This window comes from Anabrus simplex, chromosome 4 (assembly GCF_040414725.1).
Source record: "Anabrus simplex isolate iqAnaSimp1 chromosome 4, ASM4041472v1, whole genome shotgun sequence".
In the NCBI taxonomy this organism is placed as follows: domain Eukaryota; kingdom Metazoa; phylum Arthropoda; class Insecta; order Orthoptera; family Tettigoniidae; genus Anabrus; species Anabrus simplex.
Window position 1 is genome coordinate 226,133,118 of NC_090268.1, and position 27,777 is coordinate 226,160,894.

General features: G+C 38.9%; 1 protein-coding gene across 3 annotated transcripts in view; it reads right to left on the minus strand.

Moving 5' to 3' along the window:
- Positions 1 to 27,777, minus strand: part of Atg17 (autophagy-related 17) — a 210,585-nt gene that overhangs the window by 48,241 nt on the left and 134,567 nt on the right. For all 3 annotated transcript variants that reach the window (XM_067145389.2, XM_067145390.2, XM_067145388.2), the window contains exons 14-16: positions 16,913 to 17,230; positions 12,130 to 12,309; positions 2,602 to 2,759 (exon numbers count right to left, since the gene is read on the minus strand). In XM_067145389.2, the coding sequence (XP_067001490.2) occupies positions 2,602 to 2,759; positions 12,130 to 12,309; positions 16,913 to 17,230 (656 nt within the window). The remainder of the gene's footprint in view (positions 1 to 2,601; positions 2,760 to 12,129; positions 12,310 to 16,912; positions 17,231 to 27,777) is intronic.

Genomic DNA, 27,777 nt, shown 5'->3' on the forward strand with positions numbered 1-27,777 from the left:
GTCCACATTACAACAACAGTACAGTGACTATACTTGTACAATTTCCTGCCATGGCACTTCTACAACCCATTAATGCATCCAGTCACCTTGATTCCCAGTTTAAACTTTTCAAATGCCATGGAAAACACTATTTCAGAAATTTACCCAACAAGTTGCATTTACATTATTCAAACAATGATCTTGTATAAAACAATGACAAACATAACTTCACGCAATGAAAGGAAGAAAAAAACGATTCAAAGACGAGGAAAAATTATGCTGGCTCCCCTGTGTAAAAGCTTTATCTTTTGGATTACTGTACTGTCTGCATTTTTAGCTGCCTTGTACTGGCATGGGAAGTGCCCGACGCCCTTAAAACATCATGGCTTTTCAAACTTTCCTATGACAGGGGAATGAAGTCTCTCGCTTCCGTGTGCAGTGTGCACTGCATAGCAAAACAGTACATATCCCGGCTGGCAATTCTCTCCTTTAAAACCATACGTCCGTTTGGCCTCAGCATTACAAAAATTATAAAACAAACAAACAATGCAGTTTCATCGGCACTGACAATATTGTTTGGTGCGTAGGAATTGATTATAGGCTATACGCCACGCTTTTTCTCCAACTGTCAGCATCGCCAGTGTTTGCAAATTCTACCTCTCCGCACACTGCCTGCTACGTGATAGTGCGGCGTCCTAAAAACGCCGAATACAAAATAATTACGATTCCGCTCGAACATAGCAAATATGAAGCACACTGTAGACACGCCGAAGTAGGCGAAAGTGCGCAAAGTTACCCCTCCATATTCCGAAATACGCGTTCTTTCATGACACGGAGAAAATTCAATTTTAAATTACTCTGTAAAATACTATTTTTTTTTCCAAAATGTAAAGGCAGTTTCGAATTAAAAGTATGAATTTCAGTAACGGAACCGACATTGTTCTTCGAATTACGAATTATCTGTATTTCGAATTAAGCGATTTAAATAAATGCAAAACCGTACCTCATGTTTCCGGGAACGAGAGCTGCTTCGAATCAGGCAAGATTTTATATTAACCGATTTTGAATTATCAAGGTTTACTGTATACAGTTAGGTTACCCGACACTGTTTGAAGAAGAAAACTGAAACATTTGCGCCAGAGGCCTCTGAAGTGATACTATCTTTTTTTTTTTTTTTTTTTCAGAATGAAATTGAACACACTCTTTCACATAATATCGGATTTTGAAAAATATAACTAACGAGTAAGGCGTAGTGTGGATATTATCTGCAAAAATGCAAGTTTTGAAAAAACTGATCGCCGTTTTATACCGATTTTAATGTGCAAAGGTTGTTTTTTTTTCCATACTTCTACGAAAAAGTGGATATAACGATAATCCACTATAGAAAACAAATTTTTGGCCGTTATGAATTCTTGCTACAACGGACTTCTACTGTACAATATTTGTAATGTATGGGTTACACGACTTCTTGCATGTAACAACACACGCTTTATCTTGCTTATTTACAATACTGTAACAATATACTAACGTTTAATCCAGTAAACTAACAGATAAAATATTAATAGGATGGTTTTTTATTTGTTTATGACAATCTGTAACTTGTAAGGACATGAATGTGGTTATAGTAAAATAAACTAGTTAGAATGAGTATTTTGAATTCAAAGCTGTATTAGTTTCCTTTTCGATTTTCACATTTAGTTCTCATGCATTCTCAGTTGTCTCAGTCTAGTATTGCATGTGTTATTACGTTTATATGCCTATGTCATACTTGAGTAATTACCTCAAATTACAGGGGGTCTACTGAACATAAATATGGTAAAATATAAATATGGTAGGTTACAGCATTAACAGATCTTGAACAAACTAAGCACCTATTCAAGGTTTATGATCACTTTGACTTATAGGTCAAAAGTTGCAAAGTTCTTGAGGTATGGATTAAAACCACTGAAAAATAAGGCTGCAACTGTCTGAAGTTCACATAGTGACTTCTTAAATAACCACATCTTGGAGAAGGACAGCTTCGCCAATGGAGATATACCTGTGGCAGACCCTGGACCTGTCATATACTTCAGGCACTGCCATAGCACAAAATAGAATAAAATCAATACTTCACCTTTCATTAGTCCGATGTCTTTGAAGCAAAAGTATAAGGGAAAATAGGAATATGTTTTAAAATACAGCATACGGAAACACTTTTCCAAAATATTGAATCAACACATCACCAGTGAGCAAATGTAACAACCGGGTGAGTTGGCCATGCGGTTAGAGGTGCGCGGCTGTGAGCTTGCATCCGGGAGATAGTGGGTTCGAATCCCACTGTTGGCAGCCCTGAAGATGGCTTTCCGTGGTTTCCCATTTTCACACCATGCAAATGCTGGGGCTGTACCTTAATTAAGGCCACGGCCGCTTCCTTCCAACTCTAGGCCTTTCCTATCCCATCGTCGCCATAAGACCTATCTGTGTCGGTGCCACTAGCAAATGTAACAACATTAAAAACAAATTTCTACCAATATACAGTGATAAAATACAGATATTCAATAATAATTAAATAAGCTGCATCTTGTGATTTTTAGAGGAATTTCCTCTCTATTTCTGAGGTGAGGAAACAGATAACACACAAACCTCGGAGCGCCTACGGCGTCTCTGTCGTCAGTCAACCTGCGGATGGTATCCTGGTGTCTCTGACACTCTGCTACCAACGATGCTTCTCTTGCTCGCAAAGCCTCTACCTGGCGCTCCTTTTCGCCAACAACTCTGCGCATAGCTTCATTAAACCACACCTGCAAGAACAAAACAAGTGAAAGAATGAAAGCTGCAAAACAAATTGAATAACATCATGACTGCATTTATAACCAAAGAAAAATACCATAACATTTTCCGTAACTTGTGATGTCAGTATCTTCTTCCAGTGTCATGAGTAACCATTGTGTTAGTTCCCAGGTTGTTGCTTGGTGATGCCTGTTGATTCGTTTTGTGAAATGAACGTTCAATGACAATTAAGAATTTTGAAATTTTTCATTTGAAACACTATCATAAGGGGTATACGAAGGTCCAATTATTCAATACCAATTAGATTGATTTTATCTTCTATGACGTTATATGCTCTTTTTTCCTTTCTATTCTTCCAGTATTTCTTCATTCTACCTGATTTTCATTTTCGTTCTTCTTCTGAAAATACTCTTTTAGTTGTTTCTCTTTTAACAACTTTTGGTAGGAATCTAATTTTACTATTCTTCAATTTATTTACTTCGTTTGATTTAGTCTTGAAATCTTCCATGTCTTCTTTTATTTCTTTTATCCAGACAGGTTGCTGTTTTTGTTTCGAAAGCTTCTCAAAAATTCTGTGCATTAACCTGTCTTGAGGTGTTCTCAACAGATGACCAAAGAATATTATTCTCTTCTTTCTTATGAGATCTGTTATAGGTTCTATTTCCTGATATAATGCTGCATTTGGAATGATACACCAGTCTCCTCCATTTCAATACTTCTTATTAATGCACGTTCTTGCTATTCTTCTTCTTCTTCTTCTTCTTCTTCTTCTTCTTATTATTATTATTATTATTTTCAAAGTTTTGTCTATGTTTTTCTTTTGCCTTAGTTTAAATAATGTTTGACTTCCATAAGTTGTTTTAGGTTGAACTACAGTCTTAGGTTTCAAGTTTGTATTTATTGACAAACATTTCTTGTTGTATGTATTTCTGGTTACTTTCTGGGCTCTGGATAATTTATTCGTTGTCTCTGCCCAAGAAATATTTTCATTTAAATTGTATGTTATCTTTATTAAATACTGGAACTAGTTTCAACCCTATTATATTGGGTCATCTACAGTCATAATCATATAATAGAAAAAAATAACATGCAGATACAATCACCAATAAAATATTACAGTTGGTATGTCTTGAACTTTTTGACATGTTCAGAAACACATGAGTCTTAATTAAGTTGACGTTCTACAAATGCATCCAGCATTTAATGGGGTAACTTGACCTCGCTGGAAACTAGAGTCTTAATATAAAGCAATATAGAAGAATGCAAACACTGCACAAGTAAAAATGAAGTTAAAATAACACATTAAACAAACTGTTTCTTCTGATATTGCATAATTATTAAGATGTCCCTTGAAATGGTTTCTAAGTCTTAAATTTGTCTGGGTTTTAGATAACATGTATGTGGTGGATGTATTTGATTCAAAAGGTGTGTCTTAATGGATAAAGTATACAAGCTAACAATTTTCTATAGCGCTCAAGGGGATATTTACAACTTGAATATGTGGCCTTCCGATCAGATGAAGTGATCTGTCAAAACATTTGGTGTGAAGTGAATATCTGGAAAATAAAAATAAAAGGAAGTGAAAATTTGAAGGAAAAAAGAAAAGGAAGGTCTCATGCTCAACATTTTTGAGAAATGTTAGATTCATCTTGAACAGAATTTCAACCCTAATTTTAACATTAACAAAATTAATGAGAAACCCAAAATTCTTTTTGACATAATCATCCCCTATGGGAATCAACATATCATCTGATGGCCAAGCAGGCATCAATTTTTGGTAATGAAGCAAAGTCTCCTCTAGTGCATTGGCACTGCCAGTGGTTCCAATTAGCCTAGGGAGTGGCCTCCACGGTGTGCACTATCCATGCTTCTTGGTGGGTGTGCTAAGTACCAATTGATGAGCCCAACTTAGCACACAGGGGCGAAACGCTGGCAACCAGGAATGAGTTAGCTGGAAAATTTATAATGTCCAATGACGGACCATTTATATTGGTATTATAAATTTACTCATTCGGGACATTCTGGTGATGCACCAGGGAATGGACGGTGGCCCATTCCCGTGGAAGTTTTTGATGAAGTTGGTGCAGCACATACCTCAAATTCTGTAAGCAGTGCTTGAATTGTGACGTGAATTGTCTCCGCTGCTCAAGAGTTTGCAAGATTTTGTGATGAATTTTAGGCTGGTATGTCTGTAAAATTCACACTGTGCATCAATTGTAACCCCTAGATATTCCACAATGCCATGCGTTTGCCCTTCAGTTTTAGGCAAGCATGGAAGTGGAGAACATCTAGTCCTGGAATATTCTGTGCCTGACAAGGAACATTTTACTCTAGACGGTGCAATGAACAAACACAACTGTCGAATATGGGGTTCAACTTATCCACGTGTTGCAGGAACAACCATTGCACTCAGCTGTGACTGACGTACTGGTGTGGCTTCACAAGCTCCCTCATTCTTGGTCCATTTTTCTTTGAGGAGATGACATATTGCGGGACTGTTGGGTGTACAGTGAACTCTGCACTTTAGGATTTCCTTGTGATTTCACCTTTGCAAGAATCCAACTGTGACCACACTATTATTTTCATGCAAGATGGGGAAACACAACGTTGCTTGTCAGAAGTGAAAGATTTGCTATAAGAAACCTTCAGTGATGACTGCATCATCTCTAGACAATTTCCACCTAAATCCATGTGACTTCTGGTTGTGGGGATATTTGAAAGAACGTGTCTATCAAGGACATATTCGGTCTCTGCCTGATGTAACGGCTACCATATGACATGATACTCTTATTTCACTAGATATGCTGCGAGCAATTGCCAACCATGCCGTGTTACGGATGCAGCAAGTTGCCGAGTTGGGAGGCCATATTCAACAGCTGTTGTAACCACAGTTCCTAATAAACGTGCCAGAACCACATTCACACGTATTTGATTTTTCCTGCCTTTTTCCTGTGGCTATAACACATTGTAACTGCTTGCAGCACCACATTTTTTTCTGGTGGCAGAAATCGGAACTAATTATTTGTTTTGCATAATGTGGGAGCACATTAATTGATTAACATATCAACGACATTTCAGACTACTACGATCAATGCAACCCGTCCTGTACCACTCAATTTAATTATAACAGGGTGTCCACCAAATCCAGATTTTAAAATTCCCTGACATTTCCCTGTTTTCCAGACATTAAAACCAGTTTTTTCCCTGACACAAAATGACAAAAAACAAAATTATAAAGGAAGTATCAGTAATATTAAAATACATTTTAAAAAAGCAATTAATGTGCATATTAAATTTCAAAACTTGGAAGTTTAATTTAGTCTAATTAAATTAAGTTTGTTTTAATGTACTACCATTACTGCTTCAGCGAAGAAATTTCTTCATAGCCACCAATGGCTGTCGAGCTTCTGCCATCACCCTCCGCTTTTTTTCTTCTAATTCTTTCAGCAACAAAGCGGCCTTTCTCTTATTATTATTATTATTATTATTAATTTTTTTGCAAAGAATCTTCTACTTCCAATGCTTCACATTTCTTCTTTGGATTTTGAACATACAAAGCATGAGCACTCTTGTTCTTATTAATGGAGACATTTTCAATTCCACCAAGGTTTGGGATAGCATCATATATTATTCTTTGTGCTACAAGGGATACTTGTAGCATGTTCTCGACTATAATTTCCTTATTAAAAGGAAAACCATGTTCAAGTGAAGCATTTCCATGAAACAATATTAGTATCATTTTGAGAAATGAAGCCCACTTTACTGTTTTCAAGTTTACTGTTGGAAAAACAGTGCGAAGCCAAACATGATCTAACCTCTCGTCTTTAGAAGTCAAAGAATTCACTTCTTCATTCAAAGTATCATTCTCACAAACAGAAGTGAACCCCCTTTGTACATAATCGGCTTCATTATCCGAAATCCATTTGTTTTCAACAAAGGCATTTAACTCTCTTGGTGCCAGACGGAAGTGCGAGCATCCACCCTTAAAATTGCCAGAGCCGATCTGGTCGGCCGTTAACAATCCAGTCGGAAGTTGCCAGAGCCGATTACATCGGCCGGCTTAAAATTCTGTGATATACGTAATTTTGAGGCAACCTATAGTGAAGTGCATACTTTTGTTACAACCTGTAGTAAAGGGGCTACACGTCATTGTGTGCCTGGCCTTGCTTTGGCAGTTCTAAGAGGGTGTTATACCTTTCACAAGAGTCGTTTCCTGTGTTTACAAATACCGCTAACCGGTCAGTAAGAGATTGCTCCTTGCAGTGAGTGGTTTTTTGACAGGAAAATGGCATGTTATTCACGTGATAATTTTTCAGCAGGTATTGATGACAATAAATTAATGCAGTATTTAGAACAGTGTGAAGTTATCGCTGATGATTTATCGGATAGCGATAGGGAATTTAGTTCAGAGAGTAGCGGCGAAATTATACCGGACACGTCCGCGGAATCACCGCAGCTAAAGGAGAGACGTTTAATTATGTCTAAGAGCACTAAAGCTGCTCTGAATATGGTGGTAGATGAAACTAGTGATAACGAATATGATGATGATGATGATGATGATGTCTCTGGAGAACATTTTGTGGAAATTTGTCCCAATGAACCCGACAACATTCTTCAACCTCCTGTCTCCTTCAAGAAAGTTCTTTGACCTAAACATGCCCTACCGTCTGATTCTCCGCCCGTATCACACTTCTATTTACTTTTCACTTACTCTCTGCTAAACCTTATAGTCACATATAGTCCTCTATCATTACCTAAATGCCGGACTCCGCGGGCGAAGTGTAGCGTGCCTGCCTCTCACCCGGAGGTCATGGGTTCGATTCCCGCCCAGGTCAAGAATTTTCGCCTGGTCCTGAGGGTTGGTTCGAGGTTCACTCAATCTAAGCGACCCTAGGTGATTGCAATTGAGGAGATATCTGAGGGTAGGCGACCCCGGTCTGGAAAACCAAGAATAATTACTGAGAGGATCTGTCTCACTGACCATGATTCACCTCGTAAAGTGCAGGTACCGAACTGAGCAGCGGTCGCTTAGTAGTTCAAAGCAAATCACGGCTTTAGTGCCATACATTTCTTAATTTCGTAAATTCTGTTGTATTGTAAAATTATTTTTCTAATATATACTACAACCGAAAACTAGAAACTACTTTTTCTGAAAACAAAAAACTATAATATCAACTACTATTTTTTACTTATTTAATAATTCAGAATTATTTTAATACTGTGTTGTCCACACGTAGAAAATTTGTTGTCAGTATTTGCCAAACATCGATACATACACGCGAATTTTATCGGTGAGTAAAATCGTCTTGTTTTTATTAGTGACATATGTTTGAATTTTTATTTTTTACGTTTTTATTTTTCTAGTTCAAATTAGTTATTGTATAGAATTGTATTTAGAAATACATTATACATAATTACGTATACTCTTTTGTATCGTAAATTATTTTTTCAAAGTAGATATTGAGAGAGAAAGTGCGAAAATATTTTTCTCTTCCTAAAAATAAACGTTTTCGACAACTATAAATCAACAATAAAAAGTTTTTGACTCTTTATATCACTCCAAACCAGTTTCTTATTCTGCGTAGTCGATATGTAGAAAATTTCATGCCGGTATTTGCTATACACCGGTAGATATACGCGAATTTTAAAATACATGTATTTCCACTGAAAACGGCCTGGCACTTTACAGGAGTAGAGTGGAGGCGGAGCTCTGGCCTCTTCCAGCTGATGGGGAGCGGCCGACTAGATCGGCTCTTGGCTCCAAGAGGGTTAAAGCTATCCTTAGCAGCCTGCTGCTTACAGGCTACTTGGCTACACTTAGATCGAAAGAAGAAAATCATTTAGTCGGTTTATATGCCAGCGGTGAGCAGACCCAGCCAACAGCTGGAAACTGCAGATGATGATGACTATGATATGCCAGCGGTGACCTTTCCTGTAACTTCTGGCATAAAGCTACCATTCCTCTTAGACAATCTGTGCGAAACACTAACATATCTCTATCATTTAATCCAGGAGTGCCATGAAGTGCTGGTTTAGCAGCAGAACCTATGTAAATTTTAGATGTACCGGGCGAGTTGGCCGTGCGCATAGAGGCGCGCGGCTGTGAGCTTGCATCCGGGAGATAGTAGGTTCGAATCCCACTATCGGCAGCCCTGAAGATGGTTTTCCGTGGTTTCCCATTTTCACACCAGGCAAATGCTGGGGCTGTACCTTAATTAAGGCCACGGCCGCTTCCTTCCAACTCCTAGGCCTTTCCTATCCCATCGTCGCCATAAGACCTATCTGTGTCGGTGCGACGTAAAGCCCCTAGCTAGCAAAAAAAAAAATTAGATGCAGGCAGAAGATTTTCTTTACTGTCTAAATTCGTTTTAGACATTGTCTGAAGACTGCAGCAACTCAGACTTAACAAACCTTGTCATGACATTTATCATCAATAAAAGATTCACAAAGGAGTGATGCAAATGGAAGATCTGTACGATACTTTTAGGATTTCTTTTACTGCCATTTTATATGAATTGTGCACAGTATGGAAGCCACAAGATCCGATGTTCAACAAAATAGGAGCATCTAGATCATCATTTAATAAATTACCAAAATTCTGAAGGAACTTTTTATTAACATTTGGACCATCCATTGAAATTTGTAAGTTTTTTTTAGATAGAGACCTTGCTGTGCTTACAAAAAAAACCATTTAACAAATTTGAGGAGGTAGAGTGACCAAGAAGCATGGAATCAAGAAGTTCATACTTCATTAGTATCAGGATTGAAACTATGAACTACAAGATCCATTTGGTCCATCTGAGAAACTTTATTCAGTGACTCGTCACACCCAACGGTGAAATGTATGCACTTACTCAAGAACTTGTTTATGGAAATAGAGCGCTAAACCATGAGTGATTCTATACGCAACTTTTGTTCTGTGCAGTTGAACTTTCGAAGTTGTTTCAGAGTCTGGAAACATTACTGGAAACCAACGTACACTAGCTTCACTGGCACGTAAAGCATGGTGTTGCAAGACAGTATCCATGCACCATATAATCTCAGCTTTGGTTACTTGCTCTCTTGAAAGATAATTCTGTAGACATCTCGTCTCTGGTGAACCTTCTTTAATGGAAGAAGAAGTGAAGTCATATGTGATAAAGTTCGTTGTGGCAGCTGTGGCAGGCAGAGGGCAACTTGTGCGTGGCCAGGTATTATCTACTGAGTTTAAGTTTCTTGTTACTTCACTATCCGAATGTTCCTTTTTAAAATAACTTGAAAGGGATGACGAGGAGTTGCCCTCAAGGAGAACTGCTTAGGATCAAACGCCATAACATCATCAGAACCCTGATTGCTAATGCTCATCGTCACAAAAATCTAGAAGTGTACGAAGAAGTCCACTGCCTCGCCGAAGGAGGCAGCACTCGCAGGATTGATATTATAGCGATTGACAGACGGAGGAACGAAGCAGAAATTATTGATCCTACGGTACGCTTTGAATCTTCAGCCTCTCAGCCGACTGACGTAGACAATGAGAAAAAGGATATCTATAATCCAACCATCCCTTTCTTTCTTGAGTCGTATAACCTTAAAAAAATTACGGTGACTGGACTTTTCTTTGGCGCGAGGGGAACAATTCCCAAATCTTTCGTCACATGGCGACAAAAATATAAACTAGCGAGAAGCCTACAAGATGAGATAGTCGTCTCACTCATCAAGTACTCCGTTTCGATTCTTCGTCACCATTTATATGGAGTTCATGCCATTTAACATGGTTAATTGTAACCTATCATTTTTTTAAACATTAATCTTTATCTTCCCTCAAAATTGTTATTGTGTATTATTCTGTGTCTTATGGCAAATCTAGGGTGTCCTGGATCAGACTAAATAAATAAATAAATATACTAACCAACACACGGATGTAAATACAATTCCATCTACACTGAACACTATTAAACCTATACCACACACACAGAGTGAGGTAGCTTAACCACATGATGATATAGACAATACAATTGTCAGCCAGGTTTCGAAATTGCACTCAACCGATATAAATCGATATGAATGGCAGCTTGGGATTGGCTGGATCAAGACCGAATACATCCAAACATACTTCACAAACTCAAAATCTCTTAACCAACAAACAACCTTCATCCTTTTTTTTTTTTTTTTTTTACGTTGCACCGACACAGATAGGTCTTATGGCGACGATGGGACAGGAAATTCCTAGGAATGGGAAGGAAGCAGCTGTGGTCTTAATTAAGGTACAGCCCCAGCATTTGCCTGGAGTGAAAATGAGAAACCACGGAAAACCATCTTCAGGGCTGCCGACAGTGGGATTCGAACCCACTATCTCCCGAATGCGAGCTCACAGCTGCGAGCTCCTAACCGCACGGCTAACTCGCCCGGTAACCTTCATCTCACAATGTGATGTCACTATTTCAAATCTTGCTCTGTATTCACAAAATTTCACATGATATTACAAGCTACTAGTCGTGCCTCAAAACTTCCGAACCCCTCACACGAAAGACAGGTTGGAAACTCAACGTAGCGCAGCCCAAATGGTGTTACGATGCACTACACATTTACATAAGGCTTACCTACGTCAGCGCATTTAATAATAATAATAATAATAATAATAATAATAATAATAATAATAATAATAATAATAATAATGAGCACTCGAATGAGTATTTAAGAGAATTTCACACTTTTCTGCATTCAGTCAGTGTTTTGTGTCTGTTTTTACATTTTACGAGGTAGTAACTATCGCACAAGTCATTACATAGTAAACAAACACAGTCATCCGTTGGGTTGTGGAATTTTGTCTATATGCATATATTGTTGTGGAAGCCATGCATTTAAGCGATTAGAAAAACTGAGAATGCAATACAGGCCAAATTCATCAAGCTCGCCATTCCTCAACAACACAGAATATTCAATAGTAAGCAGATCAAAACATTGAAAATTCGATCAATCTATCATATAGGCCTAGCTATTGATATTATTGCTTACTTCACATTCGAGATCACACTTTATTAACTTTTCATTACGATTTATTCCTGGCATAAAAGACATGCCCTAGAGTAATGTTATAAAAACTGAAAAATGTGTTTATATTACATGGATCTGGCAGAAGAATGAATTTCCAGAATTTTTCCTGAATTCCCTGACATTTCCAGGTTTTCCAGTTATTTATTGAATTCTCTGACATTTCCCCGTTTTCCAGGTTTTCCATACGGGTGGACACCCTGTATAACCACCTGACACCTTGAGTCTGGCAGCATATCAGTTCATTTCCTCAAACAAGTGGATATTACCAATACAAAAAAATGATAAAAAACACAATTTCCAGATTCATCAATATATTTCACAACATTCCGAAGGTCCATCTCATTTTACCTGTCTCTCGGCCTCTGATCTTGATCTGGCTTGCTTTAGCTCCTGCTCCAGACGAGCTTCCCACAGCTGCCTTTCCTTCTCCAAGGCTTCTTTCATAGCAGTCTCGTGCTGTGCATTCATGTCTTCACGCATCTGAAGCAGGATAGCCTCGTGATTCACAAGCTCAATCACGCCCAGTCTCTGGAAGTACAAAGGAACAGTGTGAGACAGACAGGAAGTGGGAGGGAATTGTAGTGAATGACAAGATGGTTCAACATAGCTGAGAACAAATATCTGTAGCAGGTACGTTCATAGGGATAGGTGGAAAAGTACTACTGCTTTTACAGTTTAATCACATGTACTTGAATATTAGTTACAACACCCGCCATGGTTATAGGACTGTTCGTAGTTTCGTGAGTGTTTTTGTCATTTTCTTCGGTGATAATTGGTGGTATTGGGGAACTGCTAGTAAAGTTACACAGCTGATTTTAAAGTTTGTATAATTCTATATGCAGAAGAAAACAAGAAACAACCTGCAGAGAGAGAATTTGGTGTTTCAGAAGCACATCTTCGGTACTGGCAAGAACAAAAAATAGTTGTTGAAAATGAAAATCATCGACAGCCTGTTTCTAGTCATTCGACCAGGTCAGGAATGCAAAGAATGGTGGTTAATAGCCACAAAAGGTGGAAAAATGTTTCATGACACCAGTTTCGCCGACTGGGTCGCTGCTGCCACTGATGATGCACGAATAGAGGAGTCTGAGCTGAAGAAAAGTGACGACAATGAAATCTAAGATATTTTTAATAAACTGTTTAAATAATTTTTATATGGTACGTAAAATTGCAATGAAAACTAAGGTTAATGTATTGTATTAACTGTTTCAGGTTACCGAACACTGCACGATTGCCGATGAAACTTCTTAACTCTTAGAGCGCTGTGCGCTATTACAATTTTCCTAATGCTGAACGCCCAAGGCCAGTATAAGTTTTTCTGCCAGCTTTTGTTTGATCACTAACAGTTCTTAATTCTTCTAAATCATTCATGATCTCTGTGAACCAAGTGTTCTTTGTTTTATTTTTCCAGAAGCAACTAAATAACTGCTTCACTAGTCTGGTTTCTAGCAGTCTGAATACATGACAAAAAAAAAGGGCAATCCTCCATTTCTGCATTGTATCTATTATCGATTTACTTTCATGATATACCACTTCATTAGGTAATAATCTTCATCGGCCATCAACTTTGTGTTTCCTATTGACGATTGTCCTGACGATTCTTCTATCTACAGTAAAATCTTGTTAATTCAAAGTCGTTGGGACATAACAATAGGACTTTGAGTTACGTGATTTCGAATTAACTGCCAGCTCGTAATTCAGAAATGCCAACTCTTGCCGTGTCACAAAATATTCTAAGACCCATTATTGCATGTAGTTAACTTTGATTTACAGTTTAAAGCTTTCAAATGCCGCCAGTCCCAATGCTTCAAACTACTGTTACCAAGTTTAGTGTGGCTCTCTTCCTTACAGTGTTAAGACACAGAGTACTGCTTTTTGTTCCCGTGTTTTGAGAGTGTGCGAGTGAAATGGCATCGAAGTGAAAGAAATAAATGGACAAAAATTTGGAGGCAGTAAGCAGAATAGATAAAGGAGAACTGCTGAAAAACATAGCTCCAAAATTTGGATTAGGGACATTGACTGTGTCAGACTGGAAAACCCGAAAAGAAATTGAACTGGTAATGGCATGATGACCGATGACAAAATGATTGCTGTCTGTGTTACAGAGGAGGACAGTGATGGATTGGAAAATGAAAGTGATGTTTTAGGGGAAGAAGTAATGTCTCATGCGGAGGCAACAGCACAAATGGAAAAATGAATGCTTTATCAAAAATGTCAGATGGAAACTACTCTAGCTGAACTGATGTTTGTGAAATGTCTATGCATTATAAGAAATAAATTGACACGAGGGTCCTCCTTCTCAATACAATATAGATATATCAAGTAAATGATATTACATCAGTCTTGGGACTAGTTTCAGCCACTTCAGCCAAATAAAAATTAAACAGATTATGTGATAACTAAAACATATGTATACCAGACAAAGACAATGATACAGGAATAATTATAACATTAAAATACAGTAAAACCTCGATAATTCGAAGTCGTTGGGACTAAAAAATCGGACTTCGAATTACGTGATTTCAAATTAACCGCCAATTTGCAATTCAGAAGTACCAACCCTTGCCGCTTTACAAAATATTCTAAGGCCCGTGACTGCATGCACTTAACCTTGATTCACAGTTTATACCTTTCAAATGCCATGAAAAAAGAACTATTTCCAAAATGTATCCAAGAAAGTGCATTTACAGTATTCAAATAATGCACTTGGATATCTCACTGGCAAATATAACCTCACACAACGAAAGAGAGAGAAAAAAAAAAAAAAAGCACGATTCAAAGACGAGGAGAAATCTAAGCTGGCTCCCATGTGCAAGTGCTTTATTCATTGGATTACTATACTGTATACATTTTAGAAGCCTTGTATTTACACAGAAAGTACCCGATGCCCTTAAAATCGAACTTTCCTATGACTCTATTCTTGTACATTTTCCCGCCATGGTACTTCTCTCGTACTTCAGAAATGTAAACACTTGCCGCATCACAAAGTATTCTAAGACCCATTAATACATGGAAGCAGTTCGATTCACAGTTTAAACCTTTCAAATGCCATGGAAAAAAAACTATTTCTGAAATGTATCCAACAAGGTGCATTTACAATGTTCAAATAATGCACTTGGATAAATCACTGACAAACATGACCTCATGCAACGAAAGAAAATCACACAATTCAAAGACGAGGATAAATTATGCTGGTTCCCCTGTGCAAATGCATTATTTTTCGGATTTTTGTACTGTTTGCATTTTTAGATGCTCTGTACTGCCACGGAAAGTGCCCGATGTCCTTAAAACATTGTGGCTTATCGAACTTTCCTATGACGAGGGGATAAAGTTTCTCGCTACCATGTGCACAACAACACACTACAATGACCTCCATCCTCCACCCGTGTACGATTCCCCGACTGGCATTTTCTCCTTTAAAACCACAAGACCGTTTGGGCTCGCATTAAAATAAAGCAATGCAGTTTCATCGGCAATGACAATATTGTTTGGTGCCTACGAATGTGTTATATGAGCCACGTTTTTTTGTCAACTGTCGGCATCGCCAGTGTTCGCGGATTCTGTTTTTCTGCACACTGCTTCCACCGAAGTCCTAGTCTCATCCATGGCTATGACAATATGGAAGCTGCTGGGGTATGGATGGTGCTGAGTAATGACATTCAGAGCACGACTAGTGCATCTGAGTGTTATGAAAGGTGTTTCTCATAGGGTCAGTCGTGCTGCAATAGCACTTCCTGACCCAGTGAGGAAAGCAATGGCAAACTACCTCACTCCTCGTCTTGCCTAGTACGCCTCATTTTGGTGCTGCCATTGGTTTTTGCGGTTTCCTTATAACCGCATAACCTTTGGTGGTGCTATTTAAGGATCCAACCAGCCTCTGGGCTGCTGACCTAACAGACACCTGTTGCGTGATATTACGGCGTTCCTTAAAAGGGTGAATACAAAAGAAATCCGATTTCATTCAACTTAGCAGTCACAAAGCACACTGTAGACCCTCCGAAGTGAGTGTACGTGCGGAAAGCTACCCCTCCACGTTCCGGAACACGCGTTCTATTATGACGCGGATAAATTTTGAGTTGAAATTACTCTGTAACATACTATTGTTTTAAAATGTAAAGGCAGTTTCGAATTAATAGTCTGAATTTCGGTAATAGGGCCAACATTGTACTTCGAATTAAGAATTATCCGTATTTCGAATTAAACAATTTAAATAACATGCAAAACTGTACCTCATGTTTGCGGGAATGAGAGCTTCTTCGAATTAGGCGGGATTTTGAATTAACCGATTTCGAATTATCAAGGTCTACTGTATATATAATAAAAATTATGGTTATGATCTTTTCCTAATATGATGTGTGTAAGTTGACTTAGGACCTCAGGCAAAGAAGTAAATCTCTAATGTTTGATGTAGAACAAGCACTAACTTGCTGGAGGAAGCAGGTAGACCATGTAAACAAAGTAGTGGATAGGGAGGAAGCAGCGCAGCTGCTGAAATGTTGTCTTCTTCCGACAACGTTTTGCCACAGTTTATTTATATGCTCTTGTGCCTAATCATAGCTTCTTGTCATGATGAAATAGCAAACAAATCTCTGCACAACTATTTGAACATTACTTTCAACAGCAAGATGCACAGTGGAACACACATAAGTTAGCAGAAAAGCTTGAGTAAGAGCCAGACATTATTGTCAACAGGAAGGAGTAAAAGGTGGAACAAGCAGCAAAGCAAAGCATGGACATTTCCATGCACAGTTCGGTAAAAGCAAACGAGTCAGGAAGGCGGGAATTGTGCTAGGATTCGTTGTGACACATCGGTCTCACGCAGCCTTTACAGTGGTCGCACGAGACCAATGTGACACCACAATTTCAACACAATTTTATAACCACAATCTGGGCTCAAGATGACTAAAAGATAAGTTTCTGTAACAAGTTGGACTACTTTTTATTAACAGTAAAAAATAAAAAAATGGCTTTGATTTTTTTTTACAGCACATGTGGCACATAAGGTGTAAAATTTAATTAATACCCTCTTCTCAGCTTCCTAACAAATAAACTAACTAATCCATTGTGTACTCCATTTCATGGTTGTGCTATCAATAAGTTAATACTCTTGAGAATTATTAAAAGTCATTACCTCTATTTTTTCCAAACTACTATCACTGGGGCTTCTGTCCATAGAAGCATTTGCCATGCGACGAAATCTGGACCTCAATCCCTCGATCTCTGCCTTGTACTCTTCGGTTAGACGATCTTGGACGTCCTTTACAGCCCGCAGCTTGTCTTCCTCGGCCATGTCTAGCCGCCGTTGCAACTCGCTGCACTGCTGCCGAGTATCGCTCAGCTGACCCTCGAGAGCATGAGCGACCTCGCGACGTTCTTGAACTTCTTCCTCGAGACGGCGTTCCATGTCAGCACGGAGAACAGCCAGTTCTCGTTCCTTCATCTCAACACCCTGCAAACAATTATTAGTTCAAGTTTGTTCAGCCCAGACCAAATTAATGAAGTTCAGGAAAGAGACTGAAAGATCCAATTATGGATAATAAGCGTTCACAAAACACAATTTTTTTCTTCTATTAACACTGACGATTTCACGGCCCGTGCTTGTAGACATGATACGGACTTTTGGGCTTATGCCATCTCAAGAAAACATTTTACAGAGAACTTAACTCCGCGTCTTCACAAGAAAATCTCAACTGTTCACGGGGAAGACTTCTAAAATAACGAGGGTTTGAATTTAAGAATACTTTACCATTGGAGCTGTAGTGGTACGCTCATTCGTCACCAGGTAGCTTGCTGTATTCCAAGCGGGAGCTGACGACAACAGTAAGCTCCAATTAAGATGTTCTATCACACCATGTGTGAGTGAGAAGTAACAGAGAGGACGTAAGATGAATCAGGGGCGAATGTGATAGAAGAAATAAATAGAAACTAATAAAATGCAATGAAAGACACAGAACAGAATAGGACAAAGTGTGTGGAGAAAACTAGAGGATGATGATGATGCGAGATGGTGTGGGAGGGCAAAACCGGTGAACACAAGTTATGAAAAGTATGACAACACACAACACATAGCTTGGAATTAACCATCTGGTGATGACAAATGTATGAATTTGGAAAACACCAAAACAAGATAAAAACAGAGGAAGGACAGAAAAGAGAACTACCTACATAAATCCTTAATGGCTGGTAACCACATATTACTTAATTGATAGCCAGTGTCCCTGTTGATATCGTTAGGATTTTTACGTATTTCCATAGCTTCCTGTATAATCTTGGACCTGAAGTTTTCAGAGTGGGCAAAAGCTCGAACATCTTGGAATATGACATCATGAGCCGACGATAAGGCGTACCTAGCTGAGTTCTGGCTCTGCAAAATGTAAAGATTTTCACCTTGTTTTCCTGAATGGCATAAATTCAAAAGCCCATATCATGTCTACAACTTTTTCTTCTTCCTCTTCTACTGCTTTTCCCACACCTGTTGAGTTGGGGGTGCAAACAATAACAATGGAAATTTAAAGGACTGTTCCTCCTAATAAACACAACAATATTTTTAAAAGAATTATCTTTTAATCAGAACTAATTTTGGTCCTTATCATTGGGCCATCTTCAGCTGTATAGACTAATGTATAGGTAATCTCAAAAAGCAAATTAGCACACATTAAAAATGTTGTTTAACATATAAAAAGAAATCAATTACAAATGATAAAAAATTAAACATAGATTTCGACATGTTGTCCATGAGGAGTTAGTAAATATTTGTAATAAGCCTAAAAATTCGTATCAGTACTGATCTATGTTAAAATACCTATGTGTTGAACTCTAGTCTATATGACTTACTTAAAAAGTTATGTAAATAACAAAATAAACAGCCTGTAATTTCATTGTAGTTTGTGTTGAACCCTATAGAAATTTTAATTGAACTATTCAAAATATACTGCCCACTCTAATATACACTGAATATATCAGAAGTACATCTGAGCTTCTGATAATTACAAGAAGTTGAAATATTTCAACTTCCATTGTCACTGCGAATTGTCAACATGGAGATGAAACTAATAAGGTGCAAACAGTGTCACAGATGTGGATTTGGCCCTATTTTACGACCGGATGCCCCTCCCTGACGCTAACTATACATGGAGGGATGTAATCACTATTGCGTGTTTCTGTGGTGGATTGTCTGAATATGGAAAGAATACTGTATATTGAGACAAACGCAAACATCCAGCCCTAAGCCAGTACAATTAATCAGACTGGATGAAAATCCCCGACTAGCTGGGAAATGTACCCGGGACCCTCAGAACTGAATTCACATGAATCTGATGACTATGCATTAGCTTTCAACATCGCATCTTTGTACGATCTGTTTTTCATGTCGTACATGAAGGGATGATTCTAATAAATTGCGACTAGCCTTTCATCCGACGACACCATTGTGCAACTATGAACATTTTAACAGCAGTACATTCTGATTGGCTGATTTCCCATATTCTGCAAAAACTTCAGCATAGAAGCTTGGAAACACATTGACACTACTTATAGATGGGAAATCTGGTGGATGTATTACAGTAACAGGTTCCTTATTCAGACCTGGACATTAATGCCCGAGTCACTGCTATAACCTAAGCCAGAGTTACTACTCAGACATCCCGAGTCAGAGTTTACTTGGGGTACGATGGCCAGTTCCTTTCCACACCATCATGTGGGCTACACATCCACTGTTGTTAAACTTCCAATATATTACAGGATCTGAAGATGCAACATCGGTATGTCACTGGAAGAAATGGAATAAGAAAACAAATGAAAAGCAGGAAAAGAAGGGACATTGGAAGAAAGTTCAGTCCAATGCTGTATGCAGACCCAAAAACTGCATCATGTGCAGACATCACCCAAGCCCACCTTCAATTGTCATTAAATTTTCAATTTGCTTCTACCTCCAAATGTCATCATTCTAATAATTTTGAAGGTTAAGGAAATTTTATGCATTTTATTTTTCATAGACATTAAAAAATAAGGCATTCAAGGACGAGAAATTTTAAGTCTTCGACTCAATGCTTTTCTTGATGAGCTAGCATTTAGAAACGCTATTCCATTATTTCCACACTACAATTACTGGTTTTATTTAGCGTATGGCTTATACAGACATAATCAGTAATATATATATTTATAGCTGAGAAAGTAATGTGTGCTTCACAATTGAATATCAAGTTTTTCAATCCAACGTACAGCATCTGGAGATACCAGCAGGAAGTCATCTTCATCACCATGATAAGCTTGAATCTTACATTCCCTGACGATAATATTTGGACAACACAGATAATGGAATGTTTCCTGACATAATGCATTCACAAACAAATATTTATACAACCAACACACGTCCAACAAGTCATGAGTATTTAGCCCACATATCGCAACAAGATTAAATGTAAAGTGAATTGGTGAAGTGTTCTGATAGTGATAGAAAAAGAAATAATGAGATACTGCAGACCACTTCATTATTTCGGACACATCGTGGTTACTACATATGCATGTGACTACCTTACACTATTATGGCAAGGGTGAAACATAAGAAGTAAGATACGTGTCTCTGAACTTCACTGCAGTGAGCCACGCTGTACAGAACGACAAGGATTAGTCTGCACATACAATGGGGCGCAAAGGCAGAAACACAACGTTTTAACAGCGCCAACAGGTTATTTTTCACAACAAATTCCTACAGTTGACCCGTTTGCGGTATAGACGCAATCCTGTCCTCTTCTTTAAATCGCAGTTGCAGAAATATTGTCCAAATGTTGTGTACGAGTAAGAATATTGTCAATGACATTGTACGAAAAAGCTAACTGATCGTGAAGAGAGACTTCTCTTAAGAAAAATAGGGAATGATCCTAAACTGAGTGCGCCACAACTTAAACGGGAGTTATAAGAGGAAGCTGGTAAATCAGTGCACCCTGAAACCATGCGCAGGACTCTTCGAAAGGCTGGATTTAACGGGAGGGTGTCGAGGAAAACATCATTTATCAGTAAAGTGAACCGAAGGAAAAGACTGAAGTTTGCCTTGCATTATGTACACAAGGACACAGAATGGTGGAAATATGTGTTATTTTGTGTTGAGAGCAAATTCAATATTTATGGATCAGATGGGAGGAGAATGGTTTGGCGCCCAAGTGACGAATTAAAACTGAAACATTTGCAACCAACTGTCAAACATGGAGGCGGGAATGCAATGGTATAGATACGCTTTTTGTCTGGTGGAGTAGGTCAAATGCTGTTTATTGAACATACATTCAACCATAAACAGGATCTAGCCATCCTGAAGCAGAATTTACACCAAGGTGCAACAAAGCTTGAAATCAAGGACACATTTAATTTGTATCAAGATAATGATCACAAGCATAAAGTATGGAATGTCTGAATGTGGCTGCCCAAAGGTGCTTGAAACTCCACCCCAGAGACCGGATCTCAATCCCACTGAAAATTTATGGAGTGAACTTGACAAGAGAGTGAGGAAGTCCAAAATAATGTCAAAGAAGGAACTGCAATGAAGACTGATACAATAATGGGCTAATATTAGCCCTAAGGACAGGGAAAATTTCGTTTGTTCTATGCCACAATGACTGAAAGCCGTCATAAAACAAAGTGGCAGTGCCACGAAGTACCAGATTGATACGAGTTTCATGTTGCGCTACAGTTTCGGTCATTACAATCCTTGTGTCCGAATATTAAAGTGGTTTTGTTATGTGATGAAGTGACTAAGTATTTTTTATCTACATGTCATTTTTGTTCTGAAACACATGTATTATTATGTAATCATATTGGGATCATTGGAGTTTTGTATTGTCAAACTTTCTTTTCTGTATGTATAAAAAAAATACACAAATATAATGTTCAGTTTGTCACATGGCATATGGTGTCCGAATATTAAGGTTACTCACTGTATATTAAACTGTGTATTATCCTTCGGTTACAGCGAGAGTGCTATCACTGACGCATCCATTACTACAAGCGATTAAGCGTGCGCGATTTTTTCCATTGCCAATATTTATGCACCCAGTGATTATATATTGCATGCGATCGATCAACTCTGGTATAGTTTCCTCGCTATGACCACTAGCAAGCCCTCTCATCGGCATTGATTAGTAATACCCGTCGACTGCTGTTCCGTAAAGAAAAACTGAAATGAAAGAGAGAAGCACGTTTTCATAATAAGTGCAGAAATAACATGTCCGATAGCATTTGTTTTTAATATTGTCAATCTTCTTATGTTAATTTTAAGGACACTTCCTGTAAAGCATCGATACTTTGTCATTATATGAATTTTTCATCTAAACTGTGTTTTGTGGCTGAAGATGTTTACAATATACGAAACATGTACCACTTTTAATCAATAAGTTGCCTTAAGCAATTTAGTGTATCGACAAGATGGAAAACAAAAAATACTTAGTTGTGAATCTGTGTAAGTGCAATACGGACCATGAACCTAATTTTATGTAAGCAGTTGTTAACTCGTTAAAAATACAGGCTGAAGTAAATTATCGCTTAATTTTAATGCTAAATACTGCAATTAAGTAAGAATGGGATACACCTCAAGATATGGCAGAGTGCATCATTGATTTTACAGGTTAGTTTCATATTTTCTCGCGTCTGGTTACATTCTGGAAAAGCTATTATCTTGTAAATTTATAGCGAGAAGGTTATCATTTCTCTACCGCGCTTTAAATATGTTTTCATGATACATATAGTACGTTTAAGTTAGGTTACGTGACACTGTGAATAAGAAAACTGAAATGTTTGCCACAAAATATAACTGATCATCTTCGGTACGGTATCGTTTTTTCTCTATGTGCACTTGTGAGCTTTCTCGTCGACATTCGAAGGCGATGTTGGAGTCAATTAGTAATACCCGTCAAATGCTGTTCCGTAAAGAAAATCAGAAATGTGATCGTTTACTTAGTCTTAATTTCTAACAAGTTAACAACTGCTATCGACCACTTTATTTATGTATTTATTACGAAAACATGTTCTCCTCTTTCATTTGTGTTTGTGGGCTTTAAAAAGATATTTCCAGAATCTTCTGCAGATGAAAGGATGTTTGTGTTTCTCTAGGATGATGTTCCCTACATGATCAAAGCAGGAAAAGCCCTCCAAGCATTTTACACGATAATGATTCATGTGACGTGCTTCGCTCACGGAGTACATTGCCTCACTGATGAAGTACGATGCACGTTTGGGAATGTAAACAAACTGATTTCATCAACAGAGAAAGTGTATCTTAGGGCACCTCCTCGCATCAAGACCTACAAAGAAAAACTACAAATGTGATACACCTCAAGATATGGCAGAGTATATCACTGCTTTCAGAGGATAGTCTATATTTTCTAGCATCTAATTAAATTTTGGAAAGGCTGCTCTCATATAAATTTGTAGGAGGAGGTTATCATTTCTCTACGTGCGCCTGAAATATGTTTTCATGATACATATACAGTTAGGTTAGGTGATTCTGTTCGAAGAAAATTAGAACATTTGCAACAGAGACCTCTGGAATGATACTATAATTTTTTCAGAATGAAATTAAACACACACGTTCACATAGTATCAGATTTCAAAAAATAACTAACGAGTAAGCTGTAGTGCGGATATAATCCGTGCAAACGCAAGATTTAACAAACTGACTGCTGTTTCATACAGATTTTAGTGTGTATGAACCATTTCCCAACTTACGAAAAATCAGAAATAACGTCAATCTGTTATAGCGAGTAAATTCTTGCTATAATGGACTTGTCAATTAATCAATCTATCTAAAGTACTTGTGGTGAAGTTAGGGCTCAAGGCCCTCTCTTGCAGTTAATCTCCATTAGAACAGTATTTGCCGACATATTAATACAAACTAGCTGTTACTCACGGCTTTGCTCGCGAGGATTTCGTAAGTTGATAAAAAATAATTGTTCCTTGGTACTGCACTAAGACATTATCTGAAAATATAAAAAGTATAAAAACTCACCAAAAAATTGCATTTCATTTACCCCAGAACCTCTTTGTAAACCATGTTTGTAGCATTGCCTTTTGGGGCTAAGATGACCAAGCTACTGGCAGAGCTAAATCTGGAAAATGCGACATGGAACTCTATGTTGGGGATTCAGTATGAAAAGATAAAGACTATACTACTTTCAAGAGTGACATATCTTTGTACATCCTGTTCTCTGGGCGGTAGCCATCTTGTAAATAATGTAGTTGAATAAAACAGTGTGCAACGCAAGGTATACGTAACTTATTCCCCATCTATTCACAACATTTATTTTGGTGCCGAAACCCGGGAGCATTTCAGTTCAATATACGGACCACATACTCACGAGAAGACAGGTATTGCGCAGTATTACACGAAAATACGATGCGAAGTGCAGTGAACTGAAGTGCCCTTGGAAACCATCACTAGACCTCACGAAAGAAGACGGCCATTGACGGAAATTACCAACGGATGAGTATACTTTTTACACTACAACACTTAGGAAATATTTTGAGGAATACGGAATATTGGCATGAATATTTTGAAGTTTTCGCATGACCGATAGAAATTGTTTGTTAACTATAAACTTCATAACCTATCGTCATAACGGATAGTCATTTCGCATGTCATTTGTTACCAAATAACTACCACACTAGGCACTTCCAACAACATGCTTGTGACACGTGCTGCCATCTAGCAGCAAAAACTCAACTATGTTGTATTACACGACGAGACTCTTTGGACTTCAAGAGAAGGACGCACTCTGCGGGCCACTACAGTGTACTACTCACGTAAACAACAGCCCCAGCGACCGAGCAGCTGTCAATCAGGATTTACTACACGGCCATTATGGCAACTACAGAAGGGACCGCCACTCGACCTGCTGACTCGACCGCGACAATTCACAACTTGAAAAGAAAGAGAACTAGAGAAAGGAATAACGTTACTCGGTTCCTCACGGCTATTGACAGCTTCACGAGAGACACATCCCTTAATGATTACCAGTATTACCGAGACCGACTCCAGGAATCTTTATCACATTTAACGCAACTGGACGACTCAATTCATGATCTTCTGTCAGATTCGGAGTTTAATTCTGACGTACCTACTTGCGATGATTATAGTGACAAAGCAAAACGTGGAATTCAAAAGGCTAGTTTGGAGATAGAAAATAAACTTTCCACTGCCACTGCGGAACTGGCATTGAACAGTACCCCAACTCCTACGTCTGACGGAACAATGACTCACACTGTTAAGCTTCCAACTATTAAACTACAACCCTTCGCAGGCGACGTAGAAACTTGGATGCCCTTCTGGGAACAATTTGAATCGTCTGTAGATAAAAACCCTACCCTCTCGACAATAAGCAAGCACATTTTCCTTCGCAGCTACCTCGAAGGAGAGCCTAAGATGGTTGTCGACGGTATCGCTGTGACTGCATCTACGTACGAAGACACGAAAAAAATACTAATGGCACGGTACGGAAATAAAAGCAGAATTATTCAGGCGCACATCGATTATTTGGAAGAAATTAAACCCATAACAATTGTTTCACCTGAATCACTGAATTCTACCTACATAGAATGTAACCGGCGCATCCGTTCATTACAGGCCCTAGGCGAAAATGTCAACGGATATGGACGAATGCTAGCTCCAAAAATTCTCCGAGCCTTTCCTGACGACATTTGTACTCTGTGGATAATTCATTCCAAACGAAAAGAGATCCCGGAGTCTGACATCATGCAATTAATGGATTTTCTAGGAGAAGAAGTGGAAGGCGATCTTGTTACACAGAAGATTCGAGGAGAGCCCCAAAACTCTAGTAGTGTCTTACCAACTACAGCCGCATTTCAAGTTCATTCTAGAACAAAGGGGCCCACGAAAAACACTAAACAATCTAATGATCCATTCTGCGTATTCTGTGAACAACGGGGTCATTGGGGTCAAGACTGCAGAACGATAACTACTATACACGATCGTATCCAGAAACTGAAGTCAACTAACCGTTGTTTTCTTTGTTTAAATCGTGGGCACACCATTTCAAAGTGCAGCAAGAAAGGTAAAGCACAGTGTACCAACTGTAAGAAATCACACCATAGGGCAATCTGTGACGAGAATGAGAAGACTGTATCTACTCCGCCTTCTCACACTGCCGTAGGAAGAGTAAATGTTACGTCCCCTGGTTTTACTTATTTGCAAACAGCTCAGGTGTGGATTACTGGTCCAACGGGTTTAAACAGACTCACTCGCTGTGTTCTCGATGCAGGCAGTCAGTCAAGCTTTATCGCCAAATCGCTGGTAGATGATCTTCAACTGGAGGTAATCAGGCAACAAGAACTAACTGTATGTGCATTTGAGTCAAACCCAATGACTTCAAACAAGCTGAAACTTGTTCGATTTAATTTGAAAGGAGTCTGGACGAACACTACCATTTCTCTTTCTGGTTTCGAAAGTTCTCACGTTCTCTTGCCGCAGCCATGTGTTCCACAAGACGTCACGGTATTGGCACACGCTCGGAAGCTACAGTTGGCAGATCCTAAAACCCCCTCACATGAAGACCTCCCCGTCGAAATCCTTATCGGTAGTGATCACTACTGGAAAATAATTAGAGACAGTCCACCACTGCGTATCTCCCCATCACTTGTACTGGTTCCTTCCACAGTTGGCTGGATCCTCAGCGGGGACAGATCTGGAATGCACGCGTACCCAGCCGCTGTCAAAAATATCAACTTGAAGCAGTCGTCTCTCCACTCGGATGACGAGTTCAGAAGATTTTGGGACCTGGAGACTACTGGCATCACTGCTGAACAAGAACGCCCACTGAACAACAAGGAGTCAAGAATTCTTGAGGAATTCAGATCATCTTTTCACATCAGAGATAAGCGATGTGTAGTCTGTTTACCGAAGAAGCAAGATATCCTTGAACTACCCCATAACCTACAGAATGCAGAAGCTCGCTTGAAGAACCTTCAGAGGAGACTACAAAACAATGACGACTTCAACCAGATGTACTGCCTCCAGATGTTGAGCTACATTCAGAAACAACAAGTGGAAGAAGTGGATACGACGAGAGCGACTGACGTCATGTACTACCTCCCACATCAAGCCGTAAAGAAAGAGAAGTGTGGGACGACCAAGTGGAGAATAGTATTCGACGCCTCGGCTCATCAGGCTAACGCACCCTCTCTGAATGACATGCTCGAAATGGGACCTAATCTCTTGCCAGAGACCCTCGCCATTCTCCTGCGTTTCAGACTTTACCGACGTGCAGTCACCGCGGATATACAACAGGCATTCCTTCAGCTAGTCCTCGATGAGAAAGACAGAGACCTTACCAGATTTCTGTGGTATAGAATGACTCAGGACGAAGGAGGACACTATCACACTACGAATGACATCGTTACGTACCGTTTCGCTCGGCTTCCCTTTGGGCTAATGTGCAGCCCATTCCTACTCTCTGCAACTATCAGGGAACATGCTGACAAACACCGACTAGCATTTCCAAACACTGCACCATTGATCAACAGCAACACCTTCATGGACGACATCCTTATTGGAACGGGTGATGACATCAAAGTGATCACGATTTACTATGAACTCACCGCCTTGATGAAGATCATTAGCCTTCCCCTCGCAAAATGGGCTACCAATTCGGGTGAGCTGCGGGACATCCAGAAGGCAGAAGGAAGAGACAGTATACTACAGACCCAAGTGTTAGGCATGAACTGGTGCACTTCAAGCGATTGTTTTTCGATAAATGCGGACGAAATCCTGCGCAAAGTTTCAGATGGACCAACGACCAAACGACAGATTTTGAAGATCGCAAGCAGCTTTTACGACCCACTTGGCTTGTTAACGCCGGTATCTCTCATCGGGAAGCGAATATTCCAGGATACTTGGTGTCGAGGTGTTCACTGGAATGAACTGTTACCTTCCGATCTTGCTGCTCAGTGGCAAATATGGATATCAACTCTCTCTTCTCTTTCACAAGTACGCATACC